The 25,436-nt window shown below is 45.1% G+C and overlaps 2 protein-coding genes across 2 annotated transcripts in view; one reads left to right on the forward strand and one right to left on the reverse strand.

Moving 5' to 3' along the window:
• The window catches only part of opcml (opioid binding protein/cell adhesion molecule-like), a 144,052-nt gene that overhangs the window by 92,811 nt on the left and 25,805 nt on the right, over positions 1-25,436 (reverse strand). The window lies entirely within an intron of this gene.
• On the forward strand, positions 3,148-24,973 carry LOC147193457 (general transcription factor II-I repeat domain-containing protein 2-like). The gene is made up of 3 exons (XM_086131629.1): positions 3,148-3,291; positions 23,305-24,515; positions 24,628-24,973. The coding sequence occupies exons 1-3, from the start codon at positions 3,148-3,150 to the stop codon at positions 24,971-24,973; spliced, it is 1,701 nt and encodes a 566-aa protein (XP_085987755.1).

Here is a 25,436-nt window from a genome sequence, read left to right on the forward strand (position 1 = left end):
AGTAATGTCTTTTGCATACATGCCCCTGCTTATTACAGGAAGACAATGTCAAACCACATGCTGCACGTGTTACGACAGCATGGCTTCATTTTCCGATCCGCTTTATCCTCACAAGGGTCGCGGGGGTGCTGGAGCCTCTCCCAGACGTCTTCGGGCAGTAGGCGTGGAAGACCCTGAACCAGTTACCAGTTAATCGCAGGGCACACAGAGACGAACAACCATCCACGCTCACACTCACAACCTCGGGACAATTTAGACTTGTTCAATCAGCCTGCCATGCATGTTTTTGGAATGTGGGAGGAAACCGGAGTACCCGTAGAAATCCGACGCAGGCCCGGGGAGAACATGCAAACTCCAGAGGGAGGCTGGAGCGGGGATTGAACCCAAGACCTCTGCACTGTGAGGTTGACGCGCTAACCACTGGACCACTGGCCCACCCTGGAGCTGTATTATGAGTTGAATGGAAGGAGCGTAGCAACATCTAGTGGAGGCATTGTAAATTACGCCTTATAATATGAAGTGTCCAATGTATGAAAATAATTTACAAAATAGCCATTCATTGAAGGTGCACCTCATAATCCAGTGTGTCTTTTAGTGCGGAAAATACGGTATGCATTTTTTGGCTGTTGCGATTTATAATCCGGAGCGACGTATAATCCGAAAAATACGGTGCTTGAGCATATTGCGAATGGTACTTGGAAACATTTAATCATTTATTTCCAGATTTGGGGAATGGAATACACATCATACATTTAGGCTAGATTTCATAAAATATTGGATTATTTTGCAGAAATTCAATTTTAATGAAGAAAGAGAGACAGCACAGTCGAGTCCTTGCTGCTCTCAAACTTGTTGACCAAACAAGATTTCCCAGAGTAACACAATACACCAAATTCCACCTTTCACAAGTTATAACAAACACTAATCGTGTGGAAAGGTTTGAGAAAAAAAAACTTGATGAAGCTAGGAAATTACTTTCCCTCACCAGATCTATCAATCTATCTATCTAGCTATCTATCGAGCTGAGGGTTTTACATGTGATGTTCAAAGTTCAGATGCCTGTTGAAATGGAATTTATTCAAAGGAGCTCCATTTTTTTGTGGTAAGAGCTATACACAGCAACCCCTTGCTATTACATGGGTCATCTTTCACGACTTCGCTGTTTCACAGGTTTTTTTGGGGGGCTTACAGTGCATTGTGTTCTGGATCCTAATTGTCTAAGGGACTGTAGACAAATGTCAACAGTCTCCGTGCCTCATCGCTGTACTGTTGCCAAATATTCTCTATGGCAAAACCCCCGATGTCGACGAAATGTTCTGGACAGTATTTCTTGAAACTGTCAGTTGTTTGGAAGAAAGGTTTCTATGAATATTATTATGGTTTTTTATTTTATTTTATTTTTTAATGCTTGGGCCTGAAAAATGTTTTAATCTTTGGTTCCATTCAGTACAGTATTGTAGTGAATACGTAATATTTGTTAAAAATGAAGGTGACTACTTCACGGTCTGAATTCAGGGCCCAGTACATTGCTTTTTAAAGGTAAAGTGCAGGTTAATCTGAAGCTAATCGGGAGCATAAAAGTGTTATGTCTAAAGTACAACTAAAGCCTGTTAAAAATGTGTTTCACTGAAAGGATCTTTGAGGAAACTATGTATAAGACACTGTATATTATGTTCATAAAATTGGAAATCAATTGACAATAAGGAAAATATATTCAATATCCTAACCTCAAAATGGGTTCCAACACAGTCCCAACACTTTGATTGATCCACTTTGACGATGACCTGACCTTGCTTTCTGAAAAGGAATTCGTCAAGAGCTTCTTGTAAATATCAAGATACTTTATCATTCATTATTTGATGCTGTTTTCGAGATATGCTTCATTGTCAATCAGTCACCAGCTGCTTATGAGAAGGGTTAAGTACAACCTTTTCCACCCATAGTCTCGAACAATTGTGTTTGGTTTAATTTGAGACACAAATAATAACTTTTCCATTACTGTGAATGTGAAAACTTGTCTGTAGCCCCGTGAGTGATTGAATCACTCTTAAATTGTATCGCGAATCTGGCCCAAAGTCCGTTGGGATAGGCTCCAGCTTCCCAGTGACCCTGAACAGGATACGCTGTGGAGAAAATGGATGGATAGTTGAATAATTTATAGTAGGATAACAATCCATACTGGTCCTCTTTCTCTGCGACCTTCAGATCAATGTTGGACTGCACCAAAGGGATGAAAACTGTCAAGATGCTCAGGGAATTTTTTTGGAACTTATTTGAAGAGGAGAAAAGTTTTCAAAGACTAGGTAGTCTCAGTGTAATTTCAGAAATTGTAACATAAAATGGAATAGCTCAGCAATTCTGCACTACTCTGCCAGGGTATTAAGCATGTAATGGATGTTAAATCGATTTTCCCATTCTTAAAAAAAAAAAAAAAAGTGGAAGACTATAAACCAAAAAAATATTTCCCAACATTATTGCCAAATTCTTTTTTTTGTAGTATTTCTCTTGAAGTTGTTCGTGTTTTGTCATTATAGTCCCGAGGCTAAATTTAGTTTACACTGCTGCAGATTTTTTAGTTAAGTTAAGATGGATATAAGGGGCCAAAATGAGTTTTCTCCGCAGGGTGTCTGGGCGCTCCCTTAGAGATAAGGTGAGAAGCTCGGCCATCCAGAAGAAGCTCAGAGTTGAGCCGCTTCTCCTCAACGTTGAGAGGAGCCAAATGAGGTGAGGTGTTCTGGCCATGTCCCACCCCCCAGGAGGCCCGGGGATGACCCAGGACATGGTGGAGAGACTATGTCTCCCAGTTGGCCTGGGAACGCCTCGGGATCCCCCGGGAAGAGCTGGAAGAAGTGGCTGAGGAGAGGGAAGTCTGGGCTTCCCTGCTAAAGCTGTTGTCCCGGCAACCTGACTCCGGATAAGCGGTAGAAAATGGTTTTGTTTTGGCTACTCATGTGAGGAGCTGTCAACTGATCACGATCTGGTGGTATGGTTGGTGGGGGAAGATGCCGGTCCAATCTGGCAGACCCCAGCATATTGTCAGGGAATGTCTGGCAGAATCCCCTGTCAGAAAGAGTTTCAACTCCCACCTCCGGCAGAACTTCTCATATGTCCCAGGGAAAGGCGGGAAACATTTTGTCAGAGTGGACTATGTTCCACGCCTCCATTGTGGAGATGGCTGATCGGAGGGGCAATCCTCAAACCCACTGGTGGACACAGGTGGTCAGGGTTTCCGCCAAGCTGAAGAAAGAGTCCTGTCAGGCCTTTTTGGCTTGTGGGACTTACAGTAAACAGGTAAATGAAAGAACATGTAAATTGTTTACGGGTTTTATTGAACATATCCAAATATTTTTTTGTAAAAACTACAACAACAACAAAAAAAGAGAATACACATTGAAGTAATGTTTTAAATTTTCGAAATATGAGCTGTAATTGGAGAGTATAACACTTCTCCAAAGCTTGGGGGTGGAATTTATTCGTCTACGTTGTGATAACTTGACTCATAAAGTTGCAGCTGAAAACGTCCTGGAAATAATTCAACAAAAGTGGCCAGAATCCTGTCCCTGGTTAAATGATGACATCAATTGCCTTCCTGACCAATTTCAGAAAGACGCCCACAAGTGGAAATGTGCTGAATCTCTCATGTCCATCATCAATTTGTTCAAAACTAGAAGTAATATGGCTGGTGCGCAACCACCAGCTCTACCTGTATCCTCTGATAAGGATTGCTGTTAGTTTTTTAAAATGTATTTTAACAAGGTCAACCAATGTCAAGGCCAGCAAAATGGCTTTGTCCATTTCCCACTTTGTGATCCTCTTGAACAGCAGCCCACTATTGATAATTTCTCTGCTGTTTCTCTTCCCAAATAAATGGAGATCCATTTACGTGTACCGTAAAAATCACTTCGAGTCAGGTACGTATGGTCAGGGCAGGTTGGAGAGGTTGTCCCTCCCGTGCATGTGAAGAGTAACCAAAAAAAATAAAAAATAAAAATACAAAACAAAAACATCTAGTAATGGTTTCATCATATTCTTTTCAATGTTAGTTCTCTGATCCTTGCTTTACATCGATGTAATTTTTCAATGCAATAATGATTCATCATTAAAATTCATTAAATAGCTGCATTTGGGTAGATCCTGTCCACATTAATGGGCGAGTATGGAAGAGTGGCTGTGATGAGTCATAGCGTCCTTCGTGTCTCAGGTGACCACGCAGTTATTAGCGTACAAGAGATGTTGCTGTTTCTCTTTATATGACCAATATATCTTTTATCACATATGTAACGCACATGATAATATTAAAAAGTCTGTCAAATACATTTAATGAATGTGTGCAATGTATTTTGTCATTGTGATTGGCCAGAAAAGGGCCTCAAAATGCTGGAGTCAAGAAAGCACTGCATCGCTGCCGCCAGGCACCATGCATGCACTGGTGCAATGCATGGCGCTCTATCTACAGACATATATAACCATTCCAGAAGGGGTGTCCAACCTTTTATGACCAAAGATCTACATTCAAGTGGAATTATGCAGTGTAAGGTGCCATGAGGGACATCCAAACCCAATTCCAACTGAAGTTAGGACATTGTGTTAAACATACCGTATTTTCACGACTATAAGGCGCCATTAAAAGTCTCAAATTTTCTCCAAAATGGACAGGACGCCTTATGATGCGGAGCGTCTTGTGTATGCGCTGAGTTCCAAAACCTGACTGACAGCCGACACGCTGTTTATATAGAGAAAAGGCGGAAGTCACTGTGGACAGGCATGCGGCAAAGAAGTTGGCCAATCAGTGAAGGGTGGGCGTGTATATATACTTATATGGAGAGAGAGAGAGAGAGAGAGAGAGAGAGAGAGAGAGAGAGAGAGAGAGAAAAGGCAGACGTGAGTGAGGACAGACATGCGGCGAAGAAGTCCGCCAATGAGTGAAGGGTGGGCGTGTAAGTGGACGCTAAAGGGACGCTACAAGCAGGTACCAACACCTGTATAGAGTGTGGCTATGTGCATTGTTGCAAAACAACTTCAGTTTTGGTTTCGAAGAACCCCCGAAAATAAATTCTACAAAGAGACACGCCTACGAAGCTCAGTTCAAACTTCAAGCCATCGGTTATGCTTTTGGCATGCGTGCCCATCTCACAGCAGCGGTGAAAAACCAAGTCAAGCAAATGAACTCTGTGCTTGCCGTTATTCCCGGAGGCTTGACTAAAGAACTCCAACCGCTGGACATCGGCATCAATCGGGCGTTCAAAGCAAATTTGCGACCGGGCGTTCAAAGTAAAGTTGCGAGCGGCATGGGAACAATGGATGATCGATGGCAAACACAACTTTACAAAGAGTGAGAGGCAGCGCTGGGCCACAATTTGCGAATGGATTGTGGCTGCTTGGACGAACGTGTCTGCTTGCACTGTTGTTCGAGTTTTTGGCAAAGCCGGCATCATTTCTGTGGAGCCACATGGCAATGAGAGTGACTGACAACGAGAGGGAACACTGCGTTTTTGATGGATTACCGGTACTTGCACAATTGTTCAATTCTGATACAGAGGATGAGGACTTTGATGGATTTCTGGGTGATGATTGATCGAAAAACGTGAGTACATTGTACGATGACTAAATAAAATACAACGGAATTCAGTTTTGCTTCCGTTGCCTTTTTAAAAACGTGTTTTTAGCTTGTATCTGTATGTCTTGGCATGCTACCGTATGCTACAAGCTAACGTGTTTTTAGCGTGCGCGCATGCATGCCGGATGTTTAAGCTGGCGTATGTTTTACCACTGTAAAACTGCACCCAATAATACAGTGCGTTTTGTCTATGTGTCAAATACAGAAATAGCACCCATTAATGAGACTGCGCCCAACCATACGGTGCGCCGAATGGTCGTGAAAATACGGTAAATAAAAACAGAATACAGTCATTTGAATGCCATTTTCAATCTATATTTAATTGAATACCCAACAAAGACAAGATATATAATGTTCAAACTATGGTTTTTAGCAAATTGTCATTAACTTAGAATTTTATGGCTGCAACACATTGCGAAAAACCTGGGACAGGATCATGTTTATCACTGTGTTAGATTACCTTCTCTTTTAACATTCAATTATCATTTGATAACTGAGAACATTAATTGTTGAAGCTTTGAAGGTGGAATTCATTCCCATTCTTGCTCAATGTACAGCTGTTCAACAGACTGGGGTATCAGTTGTCGTATTTAATGCTTTATGTAAAGTATAATTACTGTTTGCATATTTTAAACATGCTGGTACGAACATAGAGAGCAAACGCTCCTTCGCAAACCCTTCTTCACAAACCCTCCTTCAAAGTTTTTCTCAGTTTTTCACATATCGCGGCCTGGTCCCGCAATAAGTAAGGGACACATCATATGTATTAATAGGCCTTGAAATCATTTCACATATCTTTCTACGCGACACTCGACACCTCACTATGTGTCACAGAGGCAGAATAACAAGCTGAGTCTGGAAAAAAAAGGCACTCAGGAATCGAAATTGTCATTTTGTTTGGGATAGATAGATAGCTGTATCATATGTAAAGCTGTCTATCACTTCAGACAATTCATTTTCAAAACTGTTCATCATATTAAATTACTACGGACAGGAATAAATTGCAGAAAATCCTTGCTCCTGGGTGTCTGGAATTGGTATTTTCACAACCAAAAGGTGCACTGTAGTATGAAATTTTCTACAAAATGAATGGGATGCCTAATAATGCGGGTCACCTTGTGTATGCATCGAGTTTCAAAATCTGGGTTATTGGGTGACTTCAGGAGGGAACCACTTCACTGACTCATGTCCCGACACGCTGCTTATGTAGCGGAAAGGCGTACGTAACTGAGGAGAGCTTGCATATGTTTCAGTGAGAAGGGTGGCCATGAAAGAGAACGCTCAAGGCACGCCTCCATGTAGGTGTACATAGTATATGATGCATGCATTGTGCAAAACAACATACCGAAAATGGCACCTATGAAGAGACACGCTCACGAAGCGCAGTTTAAGCTATTAGTGACGCAGAGCATCATGGGAATAGAGCAGCCGCGAGAGAATTTTAAATCAACTAATCCATGGTGTTTGGTTCTTTTGTTTTTTGAAACAATGCCAGCCATCCATCCGGGCAAGGATGACCGTGGCACAGCAACATCTGGCGGATTACAAGGGAAAGCTGGCCATCTTCCACTCCTACTGCAAGAAAAAGTGTCATATTCTGTGTTACATTCAATCAAGACGCTTTCTTGGAGATTGGCCTCACTTGGCTTCCATTACCGACTGTTCTCTGAACCAATCTCCTTCAAACCCGGTTGGGCTACGGCAAGTGATGAGGGTTGAATGTACTTTGCACTTTGAAATACAACAAAAAGATTGCCAACAAACACATCCAGCCCAACCACATCACCAAAATGGCCAAGGTGCCGCTCACTTTTGACATCCCGGTGAACCACACTGTAGAGAAGATGGGGATTAGCACGGTAGAGGTACGCTCAACGGGGTGCATGAAGTCAGTTTTTACTGTTGTGCTTGGTTCCCATGGTAAGAAACAGCCTGAATGAAGTGGCCTGCATATCTCACCTACATAGTGGCAAGTACCGATTCAAAAGTGAATATGGAAAGAACTACCTCTTCCCATATCGCGTTCATGCATAATTAATTTGAAATGAATAAGGCTGAAACCAGGCCACACAAGTCTCAACAGCTAAGGTATTCCAAAATTTTGCATACTTGTCGGCTGTTGGCAGAACAACAAATCTGGATGTTTTGTTGTCAGATTCACATGTTTTCTTGGGCTGCTTCCAGTATTTCAGCAGATGCTCGTTTAAAAATGCAGTCACAGCTGCTGCTCATCTGGAATTTAAAAACACCAGTTTGTTCCCTTCCACTTGATAAACGCAAACGTAAATTAGCTTTGCGTTAAAATACTGAAAATAATTCTATTTAATAAAAGGGGAACGAAACCCACAGAATTTTAAAGCAAGAACGCATTCTATGTGCCATCACATGTCAACCCATTGTAGAAATTAATACTTTGTTCAGGCAATAAGAATGAAACTGAATAGTTATTCAACATATTTTTCATTTCAATCATTATCACTTGCCGACCTGACATGACAATGACGTGAGCTGCCTGCTAACACGGTGCACCATTGACCTGACAGATTCCAGAGAGCTATCAATTTAATATGGAGGTTGAGATGGAAAACACGCAGCGATCATCAGATGAAGTGTAGCAAAGAGCAAATGTGTTCACCATACGCGTTCTCCCTGTACCTGAGTGGGTTTTCTTTGGGTACTTCGGTTTCCTCCCACTGATGAATTTCAGTGTCCTTTGATTATATTTAATGTATTCGTCCAGTTACTGTCGCGGTACTGGCACCATTTTAATTAAAAAAACATTTTTGACATTCATATCAAGGGAATAAAATTGATACCCAACCGTAGTCACGCTGCATCGAAAGAATAAGTTCAAACAGGGAAAACACACACACAAATGGACCATGAAGCACCAGCCACCAGGCTGAGACACCCTTACGCCTCACAATATGAGCTCCATCTCACTGACACATCAATCTATGAACGACAAACAAATTGTCAGGAAATTCACTGCGTGACTGACAAACCCCCTGCCCCCACCTCCCCTCAGCCTGCACTCCACTCAGAAATAGACAGGTTGACCCGTCATACATGAATTAAGGGGTGCTCACATGGCAACATTTGCTCCGGTGCTTCGCCGGTGCTGTGCCAGTGGAGCGGTCACACGTGCAAAATTTGCTCCGGGGTAGCCCCGGAAAACAGCTTACACTGGAGCAAATTTGATCCACCTGAGGGAGGTGGTTTAAAAATTTGCTCCAGAGTGAATGCTCGTTTGCGTAGCAGCACCGATGTAAATTTGCACGTGTGAACTCTCCAATTTGCTCCGGAGCAAATGCTCGAGAAGAGTTGATTACGTACGGCGAGAATGCGTTGCTTTCGTGCTCTGTCGGACTTCCGTCATGTGTTTGTTTAATAACGACACAAGACTTGGCTGGTAACAGTAGCAAACACCTCTTGGGTTATACCATCTCAACGAGAAGGGGGGGGGGGGTAGTCCCCAAACGTCATCTTTCCTTTTGTAGGAGACTGGACTGTCTCGGAGTTGTTCGTGTAGTTTGTTCCTTTGTTGTGTGTTCACAACCCCCCGCCCCCCATATAATTTATTTTGTGATTTCCTCTCTTGATTTTCTGTTTGGCGCATTACATGTTTGCTTTTCTGAGTGTCATTGAAGTCATCGTTGATTTACGTTTTCGGGGGCGGTCACTCTCGAGCTGAAGGCACGGAGACCGAGAAGGAGAAGGACATGTAGTTGCTTGAGTTGTGTAAATGTTTTAAAAAGAACCAACACGACAGCTCATTTGTTTTCTGTCGTTTTGCTCTGCGAAGACTGTGAAGAAATGGACCGATGAAGCAAAGCTAGCTCTACAAGAATGCTAAGACTGCACTGATTGGGGTGTCTTTGAAACTTCAACGGGCACACTGGATGAATACACAGACACTGTTACATCATACATCAGTTTCTGTGAGGACATGTGTGTACCAACGAAGTCCTTCTGCTCCTTCAACAATAACAAGCCATGGTTCACTCCCAAACTCAGGCAACTTAGAAAAGAGAAAGAGGCCACATTTAGAAGTGGAGATCGGGCACTGTACAAACACGCCCAAAACCAATTGACAAAGGAAATTAACATCGCAAAGAGAAGCTATGCAGAGAGGCTGAAAAAACAGTTCTCTGCTAACGACTCTGCATCTGTGTGGAATGGCCTGAAAGCAATCACAAACTATAGAATGCCATCCCCCCAAACAGTGAACAATAAGGGTCTGGCTGATGAACTAAACATGTTTTTCTGCCGATTTGAAAAGGACACCCCCATTTCCCACATACACTCACCTCTACCAGAAACTACTCTATCTACGCCCCCACCTTCATCCTCTCCCCCAGATCCACGAACAGGGCGTGAGACGACACCACGGTCATCGGTCTCATCAAAGACGGCGACGAGTCTGCGTACCGACAAGTGGAGCAGATGGAGCTCTGGTGCAGCCGACACAACCTAGGGCTGAACACGCTCAAGACTGTAGAGATGATCGTGGACTTTAGGAAACATCCTTCACAGCTGCCCCTCACACTATCCAACTGCCATGTGTCAACCGTCAAGACCTTCAAGTTCCTGGGAATCACAGTCTCCCAGGACATGAAGTGGGAGGTCAACACCTAGATTCAAAGCTTCAATGGTCACAAAGTTACTCATTTCCTCCGAGTAGGACCTGAATCATTTTAGGATATATATTATGAGTCCAAGATGGTGCCCGAGTAGGCAGCCGTCGGTAAGTGTTCTCATGTGCCTTCCTTTTTTTGTTGTTGTTTTTGTGTTTTGTTTTGGCACTTTGCATTTGTTGTTGCGTCGTGTGGACGGGATGTGGATTGTTCTTCAGCATTTTTTGGCCACGACATTCATCAAGGAGACTTGATGCTTGGTGGTTGCGCCTTCTCGGCAGCACGGGTGTACCAGCACTGTTTTTGATTGGGAAGAATGTCAGTGCCATTTGACTGTCATTGCTGGACAGCTCTGGGGCGCTTGCATTTTTTTGCGCCTGTAATGGGCATCATTTTACACAGCCCCTTTTTGTACAGCGGAGAGGTCGGTGCTGTTGGACGGTCTGCGGCAGGATGAATGCAAGGCTTGAGGAGCCGACAATGAGAAGAAAGGAGCGTCAGCGCAGAGCGCCGATGTGTTTGTGGAACTGGGAGTCGCGGCTTGGAGTTGACGCGGATTACGTGGGACAGGAGATGCGAGCCAATCTCTTTTCGTCAATGGACGCGACAGCTTCGTGTTTGCTTTCAAAACTTAGCTTGTAGCAGACGTGTGCATATTTTCAGCATGATGTCTCTGATCCACTGGTGAAAGGACACTTTGATCCTCTCTCCTCTTTCATCTATAACTGCTTCAGACAACAAAGTGTATGCAGGAAAGTGGTGAAGATTGGATGACTGTCTTTGTCTTATGTGTTGTGTTGTGTTATTTTGTTATTTTGACTTCAAAATGGCGCTGCGAGAGTGGCTGCCTTTCCAGCAGCTCCTATATTTTGTTGTTCTACTTCTTCCTTTCATAACTTTGCTGCTGTGAATTGGGAATTTCTCCATTGTGAGACTAATAAAGGTTTTCTTATCTTATATCATTGAGTAAGTACTTTAAGAGCTGTTTCTGTACTGTGAATTTCATTTTTTTTTAAAGTCCAATTGTGTTCAAAATTTTTCTCAGTTGATTGAAAAACACTTTCTCCACCATCTTGGTTAAGAAGGTAAGTTTTGAGATGGGTCCATAATTTGCGAACAAGTAGACATCCAATGTTTATTTGTTTGAATGGCTTGACGGCGGCTAATTTCACGGGTTTTGGAAGCTCTCCTGACTGAAGCGAGCATTTGATTATTTGCTGTAATTCAGTTTGGATAGATTTCACAATCGTTTTGAAAAAAAATCCGATGACATTGAGTCAAGACAGTTAGTTGAATGGTTGAACTGCTGATGCAAATCCGTTCTTAGTTTTTTCATCCACTGTATCAAATTTTGTCAAGGTTATTGAATTCTTCCTTGGTGATTTAGTGTTGTATTTTTGCTGATTTTGTGATGATGTCACGAAAGTGGCAGGAAATTCATTACATTTATGTTTTCTCTTTACCAAAAAAAGACCATTGTCTGGAAAAAGGAAACTTTAAACCTAAGATTTGTGAGTTTACCAACAACAACAAATAGGGTGTGTGTATTGTTGAGCTTCTTACTAATGATTTCAGAAAAGTGTTGCTGTCTAGATATTCCTCACACTTTGTTAAAATTACAAAGACAATGCCCCTAATTCATTAAAGTTCTTCCGCACCAATTTGTTTGCAAATGCTTATCGCGAACAAACTTAGAACATCCCCGGGCTATGCCTCAGCACAAATAAAGAAGGATCAGCTTCTGAACAACTGTTAAAAAACACCTTTTACCCAAGATGCACAACATACTGAAACAACAGTATTTTATATAAGCACCAATAACTTAATTAAATTTCAATTTGTGAATTAGTTGACAAACGCCCTAAATAACTGTGAGCCACATCCCATCACTTTTACCCTCTTACCATTCAAGTGTGTGTGCTTACTGCACAAATAAATCCCCCGTTGTCTGTGTGCTGACACGCAGATAAAACCAAGCTCCCTTTCTTTAGATCACAAGTGAGATCTGAAATATGCTTGTTAATTCTGTCATCAACTGGACATTATGACCACTGTTATATTTATGTTGTCGTCCATCACAGCGAGAAAGCAGTTGGCTTCGTGGAGGCCCTCTGCAATAAGATTGATGAAGAAGAAATACAGACGGGCCTCTGTGGTCTTCTGTCTGTACACATGATGTTCTCCTCTTCCACCGAGACTGTATATCAGCAGATTAAATGACAGACTGGATTCCATCAAGTCTCGCGTATCGATTCAAGTAAATCTGTGTCAGCATTCACCGTAACCTTGAATCAATGATGCACCTTTGTATTCCATCAGTTTAAGATAAGACTGGTTTGGTAAACAGAATATCTTCATGCTGTGAATTTCAGAGTGTTTTATACAACAGGAATCTTAAAAACTTACAGGTTTTAAAATATTTACATACAAATACACTTCCGCAATAATGTGACTAGGGGTGAGTGATATACGAGTACAGTATATCATCATCAATATTATCATCAATGTTGCTTTCACGATGTGCAATTGTATATTAGTGAGTATTAATAATGTATCGAATTATAAAGACAAATTAGTCCATTAATTAGCTGTGAAGTAGAAGGAAATCTTCATTCGACGAATCAGCGTGCATAAACGGTAAAGAATGAGGAAGGGATTAACCTTCATTCTGAGAAAGAGTGGGCCGGATTCAGTCACAGGAAGAAAAAGGGATGTGTGGCACATATATGTCACAAAAAAAAAAGGGTTATTTTTCTTCAGACTGAACTGGAGCGAATTATAAGCAGTTCGAAATAGCAGCCGGTGTTTGCACAAAGCATAAAAACAAGTCAATAAAAGCCTCCTAGAAAAGCAGAACTTTACTCTTGAAATGCTGGCTGTGCACTATTCAACATAATTTGAATGTGATTTCTTAATTCTGAAAATAGACACATCACCATTTTGGGAGGATGTGCAAACTTGTGCAACCACATAATAACACTTCATTTAAACTAACTCTGAAAGATTTGCTTATTTACAGTTTTTTCAGTTGATTTGTATGAGTTTTAGGTCACAAAACCAAAATTCCTCCCAACATTTTAGTGTGAATATTTTAGAGCAGACAGTTTTAGATGTCACCCTCTTCCAACATACCTGATTCAAAAGATTAGGATTGTTATTCGGCTTCTCTGAGCTTGCTGATGAGTTGATCATTTGAATCAGGTACGTTGGAAAACGGAGACAAATAAAACAGGCAGGATGGGGTGGGGGCCCCTCCGTGAGCCGTCACCTTACCGTGGTGGAGGGGTTTGTGTGTCCCAATGATCCTAGGAGCGAAGTTGTCTGGGGCTTTATGCCCCTGACAGGGTCACCCATGGCAAACAGGTCCAAGGTGAGGGACCAGACAAAGCACGGCCCACAAACCCCCTAATGATGAATAAAATAAATGGCACTCAGTTTCCTTTGCCTGGACGCGGGTCACCGGGGCCCCCCCTCTGGAGCCAGGCCTGGCGGTGGGGCTCGTTGGCGAGCGCCTGGTGGCCGGGCCGACACCCATGGGACCAGTCCAGGCTCAGCCCGAAGAGGCAACGTGGGTCCCCCTTCTCATGGGCTCACAACCCATGGAAAGGGCCAAAGTGAGCTGGGTGGCAGCCAAAGGCGGGGACCCTGGCGGTCCGATCCTCGGCTGCAGAAGCTAGCTCTTGGGACATGGAATGTCACCTCTCTGGCAGGGAAGGAGCCCGAGCTGGTGTGTGAGGCAGAGAAGTTCCGATTGGATATAGTCGGACTTGCCTCCACACACAGCCTGGGTTCTGGTACCAGTTCTCTCGAGAGGGGTTGGACTCTCTTCCACTCTGGAGTTGCTCACGGTGAGAGGCGCAGAGCAGGTGTGGGCATACTCATTGCCCCCCGGCTCAGTGCCTGTACATTGGGGTTCACACTGGTTGCCTCCCTCTTCCTTCGGGTGGGGGGACGGGTCCTGACTGTTGTTTGTGTCATGATTCGGTTTAGGGACCAACAGGTGGCACTGTAGGGCTCGCCCGGCAGCTGCACACCTGTTGGCCATTTGGTAATTAGTCGTATAAAAGGACTCCTGCCCGAACACTCGGTGTCGGGTCATTGTTGCTGTTGCTTCTGTCATGTGTGTTGCTGTTTGCTCTTAGTTTCTGTCATGTTTAGTTCATTGTTATGTTTTAGCTTTAGTCATGGTTTTTGTTTGATACTTTGGACTTTGTTTGTTTTGGATTTAGTTTTCTTTGTTTTAAATACAATTCTTCAAATACACCCTGCTCCTGCCTCCTGCCTGCTTTTTGGGGTCCACCACCACCTCGCAACGTGACAGTTTGTGCATATGCACCAAACAGCAGCTCAGCGTACCCACCCTTTTGGAGTCCTTGGAGGGTGTGCTAGAGAGTATTGCGACTAGAGTATTCCGGCCCCCCTGATCAGAACTCGAGTGGTGTTTTGTTATTGGACTTCTGTGCTCGTCACGGATTGTCCATAACGAACACCTTGTTCAAACATAAGGGTGTCCATATGTGCACTTGGCACCGGGACACCCTTGGCTGCAGTTCGATGATTGACTTTGTGGTTGTATCATCGGATTTGCGGCCACATGTTTTGGACACTCGGGTGAAGAGAGGGGTGGAGCTGTCAACTGATCACCACCTGGTGGTGAGTAGGCTCCGATGGTGGGGGAAGATGCCAGTCCGTCTTGGCAAACCCAAACGTATTGTGAGGGTTTTTTGGTAGCGTCTGGCGGAATCCCCTGTCAGAAAGATTTTCAACTCCCACCTCCGGCAGAGCTTTTTCCATGTCCCGGGGGATGCGGGGGACATTGAGTCCGAATGGACCATGTTCCGCGCCTCTATTGTTGAGGCGGCCAATCTGAGTTGTGGCCGTAAGGTGGTTGGTACCTGTCGTGGCGGCAACCCCCGTACTCGCTGATGGACACCAGCAGTAAGGGATGCCGTCAAGCTGAAGGAGTCCTATCAGGCCTTTATGACCGGTGGGACCCCAGAGGCAGCTGACGGGTATCGACTGGCTAAACGGAATGCAGCTTCGGTGATCGCCGAGACAAAAACCCGGGCGTGGGAAGAGTTCGGTGAGGCCATGGAGGCCGACTTCCGGACGGCTTCGAGGAAATTCTGGTCCACCATCCGACATCTCAGGAGGGGGAAGCAGTGCACCACGAACACTGTGTACAGTGGGGATGGGGCGCTGCTGACTTGTTTGTTTGTTTGACTCGGGACGTTGTGAACCGGTGGGCAGAGTACTTCGAAGACCTCCTCAACTCCACCAACACGCCTTCCTTGGAGGAAGCAGAGTCTGAGGACCCTGAGGTGGGCTCTCTTATCTCTGTGGTTGAAGTCACCGATGTGGTTAAAAAGCTCCTTGGTGGCAAGGTGGCATGTGGATGAGATCCACCCGGAGTTCCTCAAGGCTCTGGATGTTGTGGGGCTGATGGGTTGACACGCTTCTGCAACATCGCGTGGTCAACGGGGAGAGTGCCTCTGGATTGGCAGACCGGGGTGGTAGTCCCTCTTTTTAAAAAGGGGGACCGGAGGGTGTGTTCCAACTACAGAGGGATCACACTCCTCAGCCTCCGGGGTAAGGTCTATTCAGGGGTGCTGAAGAGGAGGGTCCGTCAGGAAGTCGAGCCTCAGATTGAGGAGGAGCAGTGTGGTTTTCGTCCCGGCTGTGGAACAGTGGACCAGCTCTACACCCTTAGCAGGGTCCTAGAGGGTTTGTGGGAATTCGCCCAACCAGTCTACATGTGTTTTGTGGACTTGGAGAAGGCGTTTGACCGTGTCCCTCGGGGAGTTCTGTGGGGGGTGCTTCGTGGCTATGGGGTACCGAACCCCCTGATACGGGCTGTTCGGTCACTATACCACCGATGTCAGAGTTTGGTTCGCATTGCCGGCAGTAAGTCGGAATCGTTTCCAGTGAGGGTAGGACTTCGCCAAGGCTGCCCTTTGTCGCCGATTCTGTTCATAACCTTTATGGACAGAATTTCTAGGCGCAGCCGAAGTGTTGAGGGGGTCCGTTTTGGTGGCCCCAGTATTGCATCCCTGCTTTTTGCAGATGATGTGGTGCTGTTGGCTCCTTCAAACAGGGCTCTCCAACTCTCACTGGAGCGTTTCGCAGCGGAGCGTGAAGCGGTTGGGATGAAAATCAGCACCTCCAAATCTGGAACCATGGTCCTCAGTCGGAAAAGGGTGGAGTGCCCCCTCCGGGTCAGGGGGGAGATCTTGCCCCAAGTGGAGGAGTTTAAGTATATTGGGGTCTTGTTCACGAGTGAGGGCAGGGGGGAGCGAGAGATCAACAGGCGGATCGGTGCCGCGTCTGCTGTGATGCGGACGTTGTATCGGTCTGTCGTGGTGAAGAAGGAGCTGAGCCAAAGGGCGAAGCTCTCAATTTACCGATCGATCTACGTTCCAACCCTCATCTATGGTCACGAGCTATGGGTCGTGACCGAAAGAATGAGATCCCGAATACAAGCGGCCCAAATGAGTTTTCTCCGCAGGGCTCTCCCTTAGAGATAAGGTGAGAAGCTCGGTCATCCGGGAGGGGCTCAGAGTCGAGCCGCTTCTGCTCCACATCGAGAGGAGCCAGATGAGGTGGCTTGGGCATCTGATTCGGATGCCTCCTGAACGTCTCCCTGGTGAGGTGTTCCGGGCATGTTTCACCAGGAGGAGACCCCAAAGATGACCCAGGACACGCCGGAGAGACTATGTCACCCCGCTGGCCTGGGAACGCCTCGGGATCCCCCGGGGAGAGCTGGAAGAGGTAGCTAGGGAGAGGGAAGTCTGGGCTTCCCTGCTAAAGCTGCTGCCCCCGCGACCCGGCCCCGGATAAGCGGTAGAAGATGGATGGATGGATGGGGTGGGGGGCTCTTGAGGGCGAGATGTGGGCATCCCTTTTTTTGAGTAAACACTTATTCAAACATGTGTCTCTAAAATAAATGAAGTACATTTGGACCTCCAAAAAGCTTTGAGAATAGATTCAAAGTTAACAACATCAGTTCCCACAGGAATCCGCAATCGCAGAATTTGCTGTGGATTTCAAAGATCTCCGCAGAATTGAAAGTAGTCTGCAGAAATAAGAGTAAGGCCCAGAATCTTACATTTATATTTTCAGCTAGATGTCTCGGTCAGACAAGCTCCCTTCACACTGTATGGCGTTTATTAAATCAACTCTTTTTATGTTCTTGTCCACATCACCCCAAACCTACGGGGGGGGAGAGGGGCATCTTCATTTCTGCTCATCTTTATTTGCTTTAATCTTTTTACGTATCCTGTGAACGGAGATCCCGATCGCACACGCAACTCCATTGTTTACAGTAAGGACCAGCTGTTAGCATGGCGGGCTAACAGCGGGCTACTGGCCGGTGACAAACCGGATATCCCACGCAAGTTGAAGAGGAGGAGACGAGGGTGTCGAGCCGGGAAGGACCGCCGCACAAGGAGGAGAAGGTACAGACATGTCCTCCCGTCCGTCATCATGGGGAATGTAAGATCGCTCCCTAACAAGATGGATGAGCTGGCGGCGCTAACGCGACATCAAAGGGAGTACTGCGAGGCTAGCCTAATGCTACTCACGGAGTCGTGGCTAACAGCGATCACTCCGGACACACATGCCGAGTTGGAAGGCTTCCAACTAATACGTGCGGACAGGAATGAAGGGAGTGGAAAGAGAAAAGGTGGGGGACTGGCTGTTTTTGTGAACGACAAATGGTGCAATCCGGGGCATATCACGATCAAAGACAAACTCTGCAGCCGGGACATTGAGCTGCTAGCCATTAGCCTCAGGCCCCATTATCTCCCGAGGGAATTCTCACACGTCATAGCTGTGACAGTGTACGTCCCCCCGTCGGCTAATGGTGATGCAGCGTGTGATGCCCTGATGACTGTCGTGAGCAGGCTGCAAACACAGTCCCCCAACGCCCTGCTGATCATCTCTGGGGACTTCAACCATGTCTCTCTGTCGTCCTCCCTTTCAACCTTCACGCAATATGTAACCTGTGCCACTAGAGACAATAAAATTTTGCACTTGTTTTATGCCAATACCAAGGAGGCATATAAACCCCTCCCCCTCCCCCCTCTTGGAAGAGCCGAACACAACTTGGTATTTCTCGAGCCTGTGTACAAACCCCTGGTGCACAGGCAGCCAACTGTGACCAGAATGGTCAGGAAATGGTCCACGGAAGCTGAAGATGCTCTGCGGGAATTTCGACACAACCAGGTGGGAACTCTTCAGCGAGGTTCATGGGGAGGACATTGATGCACTCACTGACACCATCACGGACTACATAAACCTCTGTGAGGAGAACACCGTACCCACCAGAACTGTGCGGTGTTTTTCCAACAACAAACCATGGATTAATCCCGACATAAAGGCCCTCCTGAAGGAGAAGAAGAGAGCTTTTATGTCGAGAAACAGAGAGGAGCTGAAGGCCGTGCAGATTCGGCTGAGAAGAAAGATCAGAGAGGGGAAGAAGACATACAGGATGAAATTGGAGGACCAGTTACAGGCCAGCAATGTCACTGGTGTCTGGAGGGGCCTGAAAACCATCTCAGGCCATGACAGCCCAAAGACATTGACTGAGAAGGACAAGGACTGGGCAGATGGACTGAACCGTTCTTTCAACCGTTTCGACCAGTCGTCTGTCCCTTCCCCCAACCACCAACTGCAACCACTCTCACTGAGGACTTCTTCTCCTCCCCTTCCTCTTTCGACCAGCTCTCAACAACCCAGTCTGTCACCTGGTTCCTGCCTGTCCGTCACAACAGAGCAGGTGAGGAACCAACTGAGGAAGATGAATGTGAGGAAGGCAGCAGGTCCAGACAAGATCAGTTCCCGGCTCCTCAGGACCTGCTCTGACCAGCTGTGTGACATTGACCAGCACATGTTCAACCTGAGCCTGAACCTGGGCAGAGCTCCACAGCTGTGGAAAACTTCGTGCCTGGTCCCAGTGCCCAAGACCCCCCACCCTAAGGAGCTGAACAGCTACAGACCGGTGGCGCTGACGTCTCACCTGATGAAGACGCTGGAGAGACCCGTCCTCGCCCACCTTTGACCGCTGGTGAGCCCGGCACTGGACCCGCTGCAGTTTGCCTATCAGCCTGGCATCGGCGTGGAAGACGCCATTATCTACCTCCTCCACTCAGTGCTGTCACACTTGGAGAAGGCTGGGAGCACTGTGAGAATCATGTTCTTTGATTTCTCCAGTGCCTTCAACACCATCCAGCCCAACTTACTGGGAGGCAAACTGCAGAACGCCGGAGTGGACCACCATCTCACAGCATGGATCATAGACTACCTCACAAACCGGCCGCAGTACGTGAGGGTACAGAGCCCGTGAGTCAGACAGGCTTCTCTGCAGCACTGGAGCGCTGCAGGTGACTGTTCCGGCTCCATTCCTGTTCATCCTCTACACCTCGGACTTCAGACACGCCACTCCAAACTGCCACCTTCAGAAGTTCTCCGATGACTCTGCGATTGTTGGCCTCATTACAGAGGGGGACGATCGGGAGTACAAGGGACTGACGAAGGACTTTGTGGACTGGTGCCAGCAGAATCTCCTCCAGATCAACCCTAGGAAAACTAAGGAGTTGGTTGTGGATTTCTGCAGGAAACAGTCCTCACCAGCACCAGTGAACATCCAGGGTATGGACATAGAGAGGGTGACCTCCTACAAGTACCTAGGTGTTCTTCTGAAAAACAAACTGGACTGGTCTACAAACACGGACACCCTGATTAGGAAAGGACAGAGCCGACTCTTCCTCTTTCTATAACTCGGTGGTGGCCTCGGCCATCCATTATGGCATTGTCTGCTGGTCAGGCAGCATCTCAGCCCGGGACAGAAAGAGACTGGAGCGACTGGTCAGGAAGGCCAGTTCTGTCCTGGGCTGCTCCCTTGACACTCCGGAGGAGGTGGGCAACAGAAGGATGCTAACTAAGCTAAAAGCTATGATGGACAGTCCCTCCCACCCCCTCCAGCCCGCCCTGACAGCACTAGGTAGCTCCTTCAGCCAGAGACTGTTACACCCGCGCTGCAAGAAGGAGAGATACCGACGCTCGTTCCTACCTACTGCTGTTAGGCTGCTGAATAAAAATAATAACAATAATAATAATAATAATAATTACATGATGTGAAAAACAATTGTAAATAGCACTGCAATTTATCCATTTTGTATTTATATTGCACTTAATTTGTTTTTTCTTCTTTCTTCTTTCTACCCACATTCTTGCTGCTGGAGGCTGTAAATTTCCCCAGTGTGGGACAAATAAAGGATATCTTATTACACCAAATGCATCCTCTAATGTTAACTGAACACGTCTGTGATGAGACACACATGCGCACAATAATTGAAGTCAAATGATAGACATAAAAGACTACGTGTGGTTGTGTTTACACAAGTAAATATGATTCAACGTGTAAGGGCTCATTTTCTATCATCTTATATCGACAAAGAAGCATTGTGGGAGGTGGTACAATTATTATGTGGAAATGAAGAGAGGCTTTTCATGAAGACGTCCAGTAAAGATGACATCACCTCATTGACGCACATAATAAATGAACCATCTGTATGGTTGAATTACATTTTGGCTTTAAATACTTTAATTATCACTTGTTCAGCCTCAAACCCATAGTTTAGTGAAATGTTTCGTAATGTCTATAAAATTTTGATTATGATTATGATTATTTCAGTATTATTGTAGCAAAGGCTCCACCACTGCTTCATCGAGTTGCCGTGAGACGTTCACATTCATGCCCTTAGCTATCACGGTATTACAGTTATTACCTTTTTCCGGGTTGAGTCATGAGTCCTGCCGAGTGCTGTCAGGCTATTGAATAGACAGTGCTGAAAACCTACACTCACCCCCACTCACCCATTTTTAATATGCTTATATTTATATTTTATAATATATATTTATTTACATACTTTTTATTCTTCTCCCTTTCATAATTTTGCTGCGGGAAATTGGGAATTTCTCCATTGTGAGACAAATAAAGGTTTTCTTATTGCATCTTATTTTATGTTCAACCTCATTAATTCAGATCGATATCAGCCCTATGTCCTGTTAATCCCTTTTACCTCATTGATGACCCCTGAAGCCTTGAGTTTACGACAAAAACGTAAATGCGACTTGGTGTCCTTGTTATCTTTATAGTTAATTGCGGCTCGTATGTTCGTGAGCCAGTTAGCCACATTAGCCCGCTAGCATCAGGCCATTCGTGGTTCGCGGTGATTACAGTAATATGAGACTATTTCGGCGTCATTTTTGTTATTGTATGTTATATTGTCTTAATGGTGTGACGACCGTAGCTCCTTGCCGACGACGAATGATTCGGCTCTCTCATGTTAATTATTATCACATGAAGTATATGTGTAGTTATTTTGTGTGGCCCCTAGATGGTGCCATTCCCCTGTCATTTATATATGATGCTGTGGTTACATTCAGATACATGTATATTCTGAATTTTTTTGTAACATTAGAAGTTGGACTTAATTCCTATTTTTTCGTATTTGTAGACACATCAGTCCATCCATCCATCAATCCATCTTCTACGGCTTACCCGAGGTCGGGTCGCAGGGGCAGCAGTTTTAGCAGGGAAACCCAGACTTCCCTCTCCCCAGCCATTTCTTCCAGCTCTTCCCGGGGGATCCCGAGGCATTCCCAGGCCAGCTGGGCGACATAGTCTCATTCGCGTGTCCTGGGTCGTCCCCTGGGTCGAACCTTTTCCTTTTTGTCTCACCACAAAATACTGTAAATATAATTAAATGGTATAAATGACTTTCTCTCTGTGACTGTTGTTTAGTTTGAAGCGGACCTGTTTTCATATACTCCTTACGAACGTCTCTTCACATGAAATTTTCAAGTTACAAAACTTCTCAACAGGAAAATATTGCCTCTAATTACGAAAGAAATTTCAAGATACGAAAGGTAAAAATACAGTCTGGGCTACTACTCGCAGCTCCGAATCTCTTGAACGCAACATACTTATAGCTGCTCTGCCATTGGCTATTACCGAGCATCTTCCTGGCATCCCATTGGCCAACAGGGACTTCTACTGCATATGCCTGTGTGTCAGGGGTGGGCAAACATTTAGGCTCGGGGGCCACATTGACTTTTAAAATTTGACAGAAGGGCCAGGTCAGCCTGTGTTCTGCAACTTCAAGTCAATGCGCCACCTGGCGGTGAAATGCCTGTCATTACAAGTCCAAATGAAATGAATACAATCATTCACATCGAACCTTAATTATGACCAACCTTCGGCGGGCCGGATTAAAAAGCCCAACGGGCCGGATCTGGCCCGCGGGCCTTAGTTTGCTCACTACTGAGATAGATAGATAGATACGTGTCTATATGACGTCCTCTTCATTCGCGCTTTGGGCCATGAGGCATTCCGATAGTTTTACGTAAACGTGAATCACCCAGAAAAAGTGTTTACCAGTGGGGCGATGGCTCATTATGCTGATGTTTGCCTTGGACATCCTCAAATGATTGTTAAAAGCCAACACAAGCAAACGTCCTGGGATCAGTTCTTCACACAATGCCAGGCAAAAACCACTTCTGAAGGAGAACATGGACTAAAGAGGGCAAAAAATGATGGGGACACAGTTAAAAGTGAAATGACCATCATTTTTATTCTTTACTCTATACAGCAAACCTGGGCATTGCACGGGCCCCGGGGCGCATATGGCCCTTTGATTGACTCTGACCGGCCCGTGTAACGTTAATTGGAAATTACAAAATAAACGTATTTTCTTATTTTACCTGATGCATGGACTGATGCTGCATTGCTTTTATTTTGAAGTTGTTTTTTATTTACGTACATGATGACGCAAAACGTATATTGAGGCATGGGCATGATTTGATCGTTGTCACTAGCAAGTCACAAGATGACTTTAGCCCTCAGAAATGTCTGCTCATGCTAAAAAAAGAAAGGTAGATGTCGAATGCAGGGTTTTCAACAAAAATTGGACTGCTCAGTATTTATTTACTGAAGTGAGAGGTAAAGCCGTGTGTTTAGTTTGCGGGGAGAGAATCGCCGTGTTTAAGGACTACAATTTGAGTCGGCATTATGAGACGAAACACGGGGAGAAATACAAGAACGTGACTGATGCTGAAAGGGCGCGGACATCGGAAGCTTTGCTCGCTAAACTGCAAAACCAGCAAGGCTTTTTTACCAAGCTTCACACATCCAGGGATGCAGCAACCGAGACCAGCTTTGTGATAGCTTACAAAATCGCTAAAACCAGTAAGCCATTCTCGGAGGGGGAGTTTATCAAAGAGTGCTTGGTGGACTCTGCAGCTTTAATATGCCCTGAAAAAAAAGAAGAATTTGAGAAAGTCCCGCTCTCCAGGCGAACCGTGACGAGAAGGGTCGAAAACATATCGTGCAATCTGGAGCTTCAGCTGCAACGTGAAGTGGCAAATTTTGACTTTTTCTCCTTGGCTTTGGATGAAAGCTGTGATGTCCGTGACACAGCCCAGTTACTTGTATTTGTCCGCGGGATAACGCCGGACTTCAAGATTACGGAGGAGCTGGCAGCAATGCGGTCGATGAAAGGAACAACTACAGGGAGCGATCTCTTCATGGAGGTGAATGCGTGCATGGACACACTGGGACTGAAATGGGACAGACTGGCAGGTGTCACAACAGACGGTTGTCCAAATCTTACAGGGAAAAATGTGGGACTTCTAAAACGTATGCAAGATAAAGTGGCTGAAATCAACACAGATCAGGAATTTATATTTTTGCATTGTATTATACACCAACATGTGTTTTGCAAGTCAGTGCTAAAAATGAACCATGTTATTAATGTTGTTACTAACACAGTAAACTTCATCAGGGCACGGGCATTGAATCACAGACAGTTTGTCGCACTTTTGGTGGACCATGCGTCTGAGCATAGTGACATCAGCTACCACACACCTGTCAGATGGCTTTGCCTGGGCAAAGTGCTAAAAAGAGTTTGGGACCTGAAAACAGAGATTCGAGAGTTTTGTGAGATGAAAGGCAAAGACATCCCAGAGCTCTCAGATGAGGACTGGATGGCGGATTTTGCATTTGCTGTTGATGTGACCGCACTGATGAATGACCTGAATACCAAACTGCAAGGCAGGGGCCTTTTTGTTCATGAAATGCACACCCTGGTGAAGGCTTTCATGAAAAAGATGCTGTTTCTTTCAAGCCAACTGGAGAGCAACAATCTCACTCACATGCAAACCCTGAAAGAAGTCACACCATCAGCCGATCACCTCCGCAGGTACTCACTCATCCATGTTAGGAGCATTGCATTGTGAGTTTTCAAGGAGATTTGAAGATCTCAGAACAATCGAGGATGAAATGCACATGATTTCCTCTCCCTTTACAAGCAGTGTGGATAATGCACCCAGTGATGTTCAGTTGGAACTCATTGACCTGCAGTCTGATGCAGTACTGGCAAAGCTCTTTAAATCAGGATCTCTGCTGGATTTCTACTCTTCTCTCAAGGGGGAGAACTTTCCAAACATGAAGAGACATGCTCAGAAGATGTTGGTTCTCTTTGGCTCTACCTACATATGTGAACAAACATTTTCAATGATGAAGTTCATGAAATCCAGGTACAGATCATCTCTCACTGACGATCATCTGTCAGCTGTGCTTCGCATCTCCACCTCAGACATGCAACCTGATTTTGATGCACTCGTTAAAGCCCAGCAGAGACTAGATTTCTCTCACTGAACAAGAAAAAATAACTCAAAAATGTAAAAAAGTTTTAAATGGTTGAGTTGTGCATGATTTTAGTTGTATTGTGGTTATTTGTATTTGCATGTTTAGCGTGTTTTTATGATGCCGTTTTTGTGATTAATTGCCTTTCCCATTGTTTTGTGAAATTCGCTTGAATAAATTAAATTTTTTGGAAGGCAACCTCATGTTTTCATTGCTTAATTATAACATATACTCTTACCAGCTTGTCAAAACGATGCTATTTACTGCTTTTTACCAAGAAGTACAGTTAATATTATGCAGAATTGAGATTAGCCTTTTGTCCCTCCACAATATTTTCTGTTTCTCATGTGGCCCCCTGGAAAAAATAATTGCCCACCCCTGCTATACAGTATTCTTCGTTTTTTACATTATGCACAACTCCCATTGATTGCGCAATAAACTAATTGTAACATGTATTTGTTCCATATTTTGATGC

Source organism: Hippocampus guttulatus, chromosome 15 (assembly GCF_054856545.1).
Source record: "Hippocampus guttulatus isolate MCC_2025c chromosome 15, RoL_Hgut_1.0, whole genome shotgun sequence".
NCBI lineage: Eukaryota > Metazoa > Chordata > Actinopteri > Syngnathiformes > Syngnathidae > Hippocampus > Hippocampus guttulatus.

Coding starts and splice junctions, on each gene's coding strand:
- LOC147193457 (XM_086131629.1), top strand. CDS start 3,148: ATGTTCCACGCCTCCATTGTGGAGATGGCTGATCGGAGGGGCAATCCT. Junction 3,292..23,304: donor GTGGGACTTACAGTAAACAG/GTAAATGAAAGA, acceptor GCCGTGTTTAAG/GACTACAATTTGAGTCGGCA. Junction 24,516..24,627: donor TCAGCCGATCACCTCCGCAG/GTACTCACTCAT, acceptor CTTTACAAGCAG/TGTGGATAATGCACCCAGTG.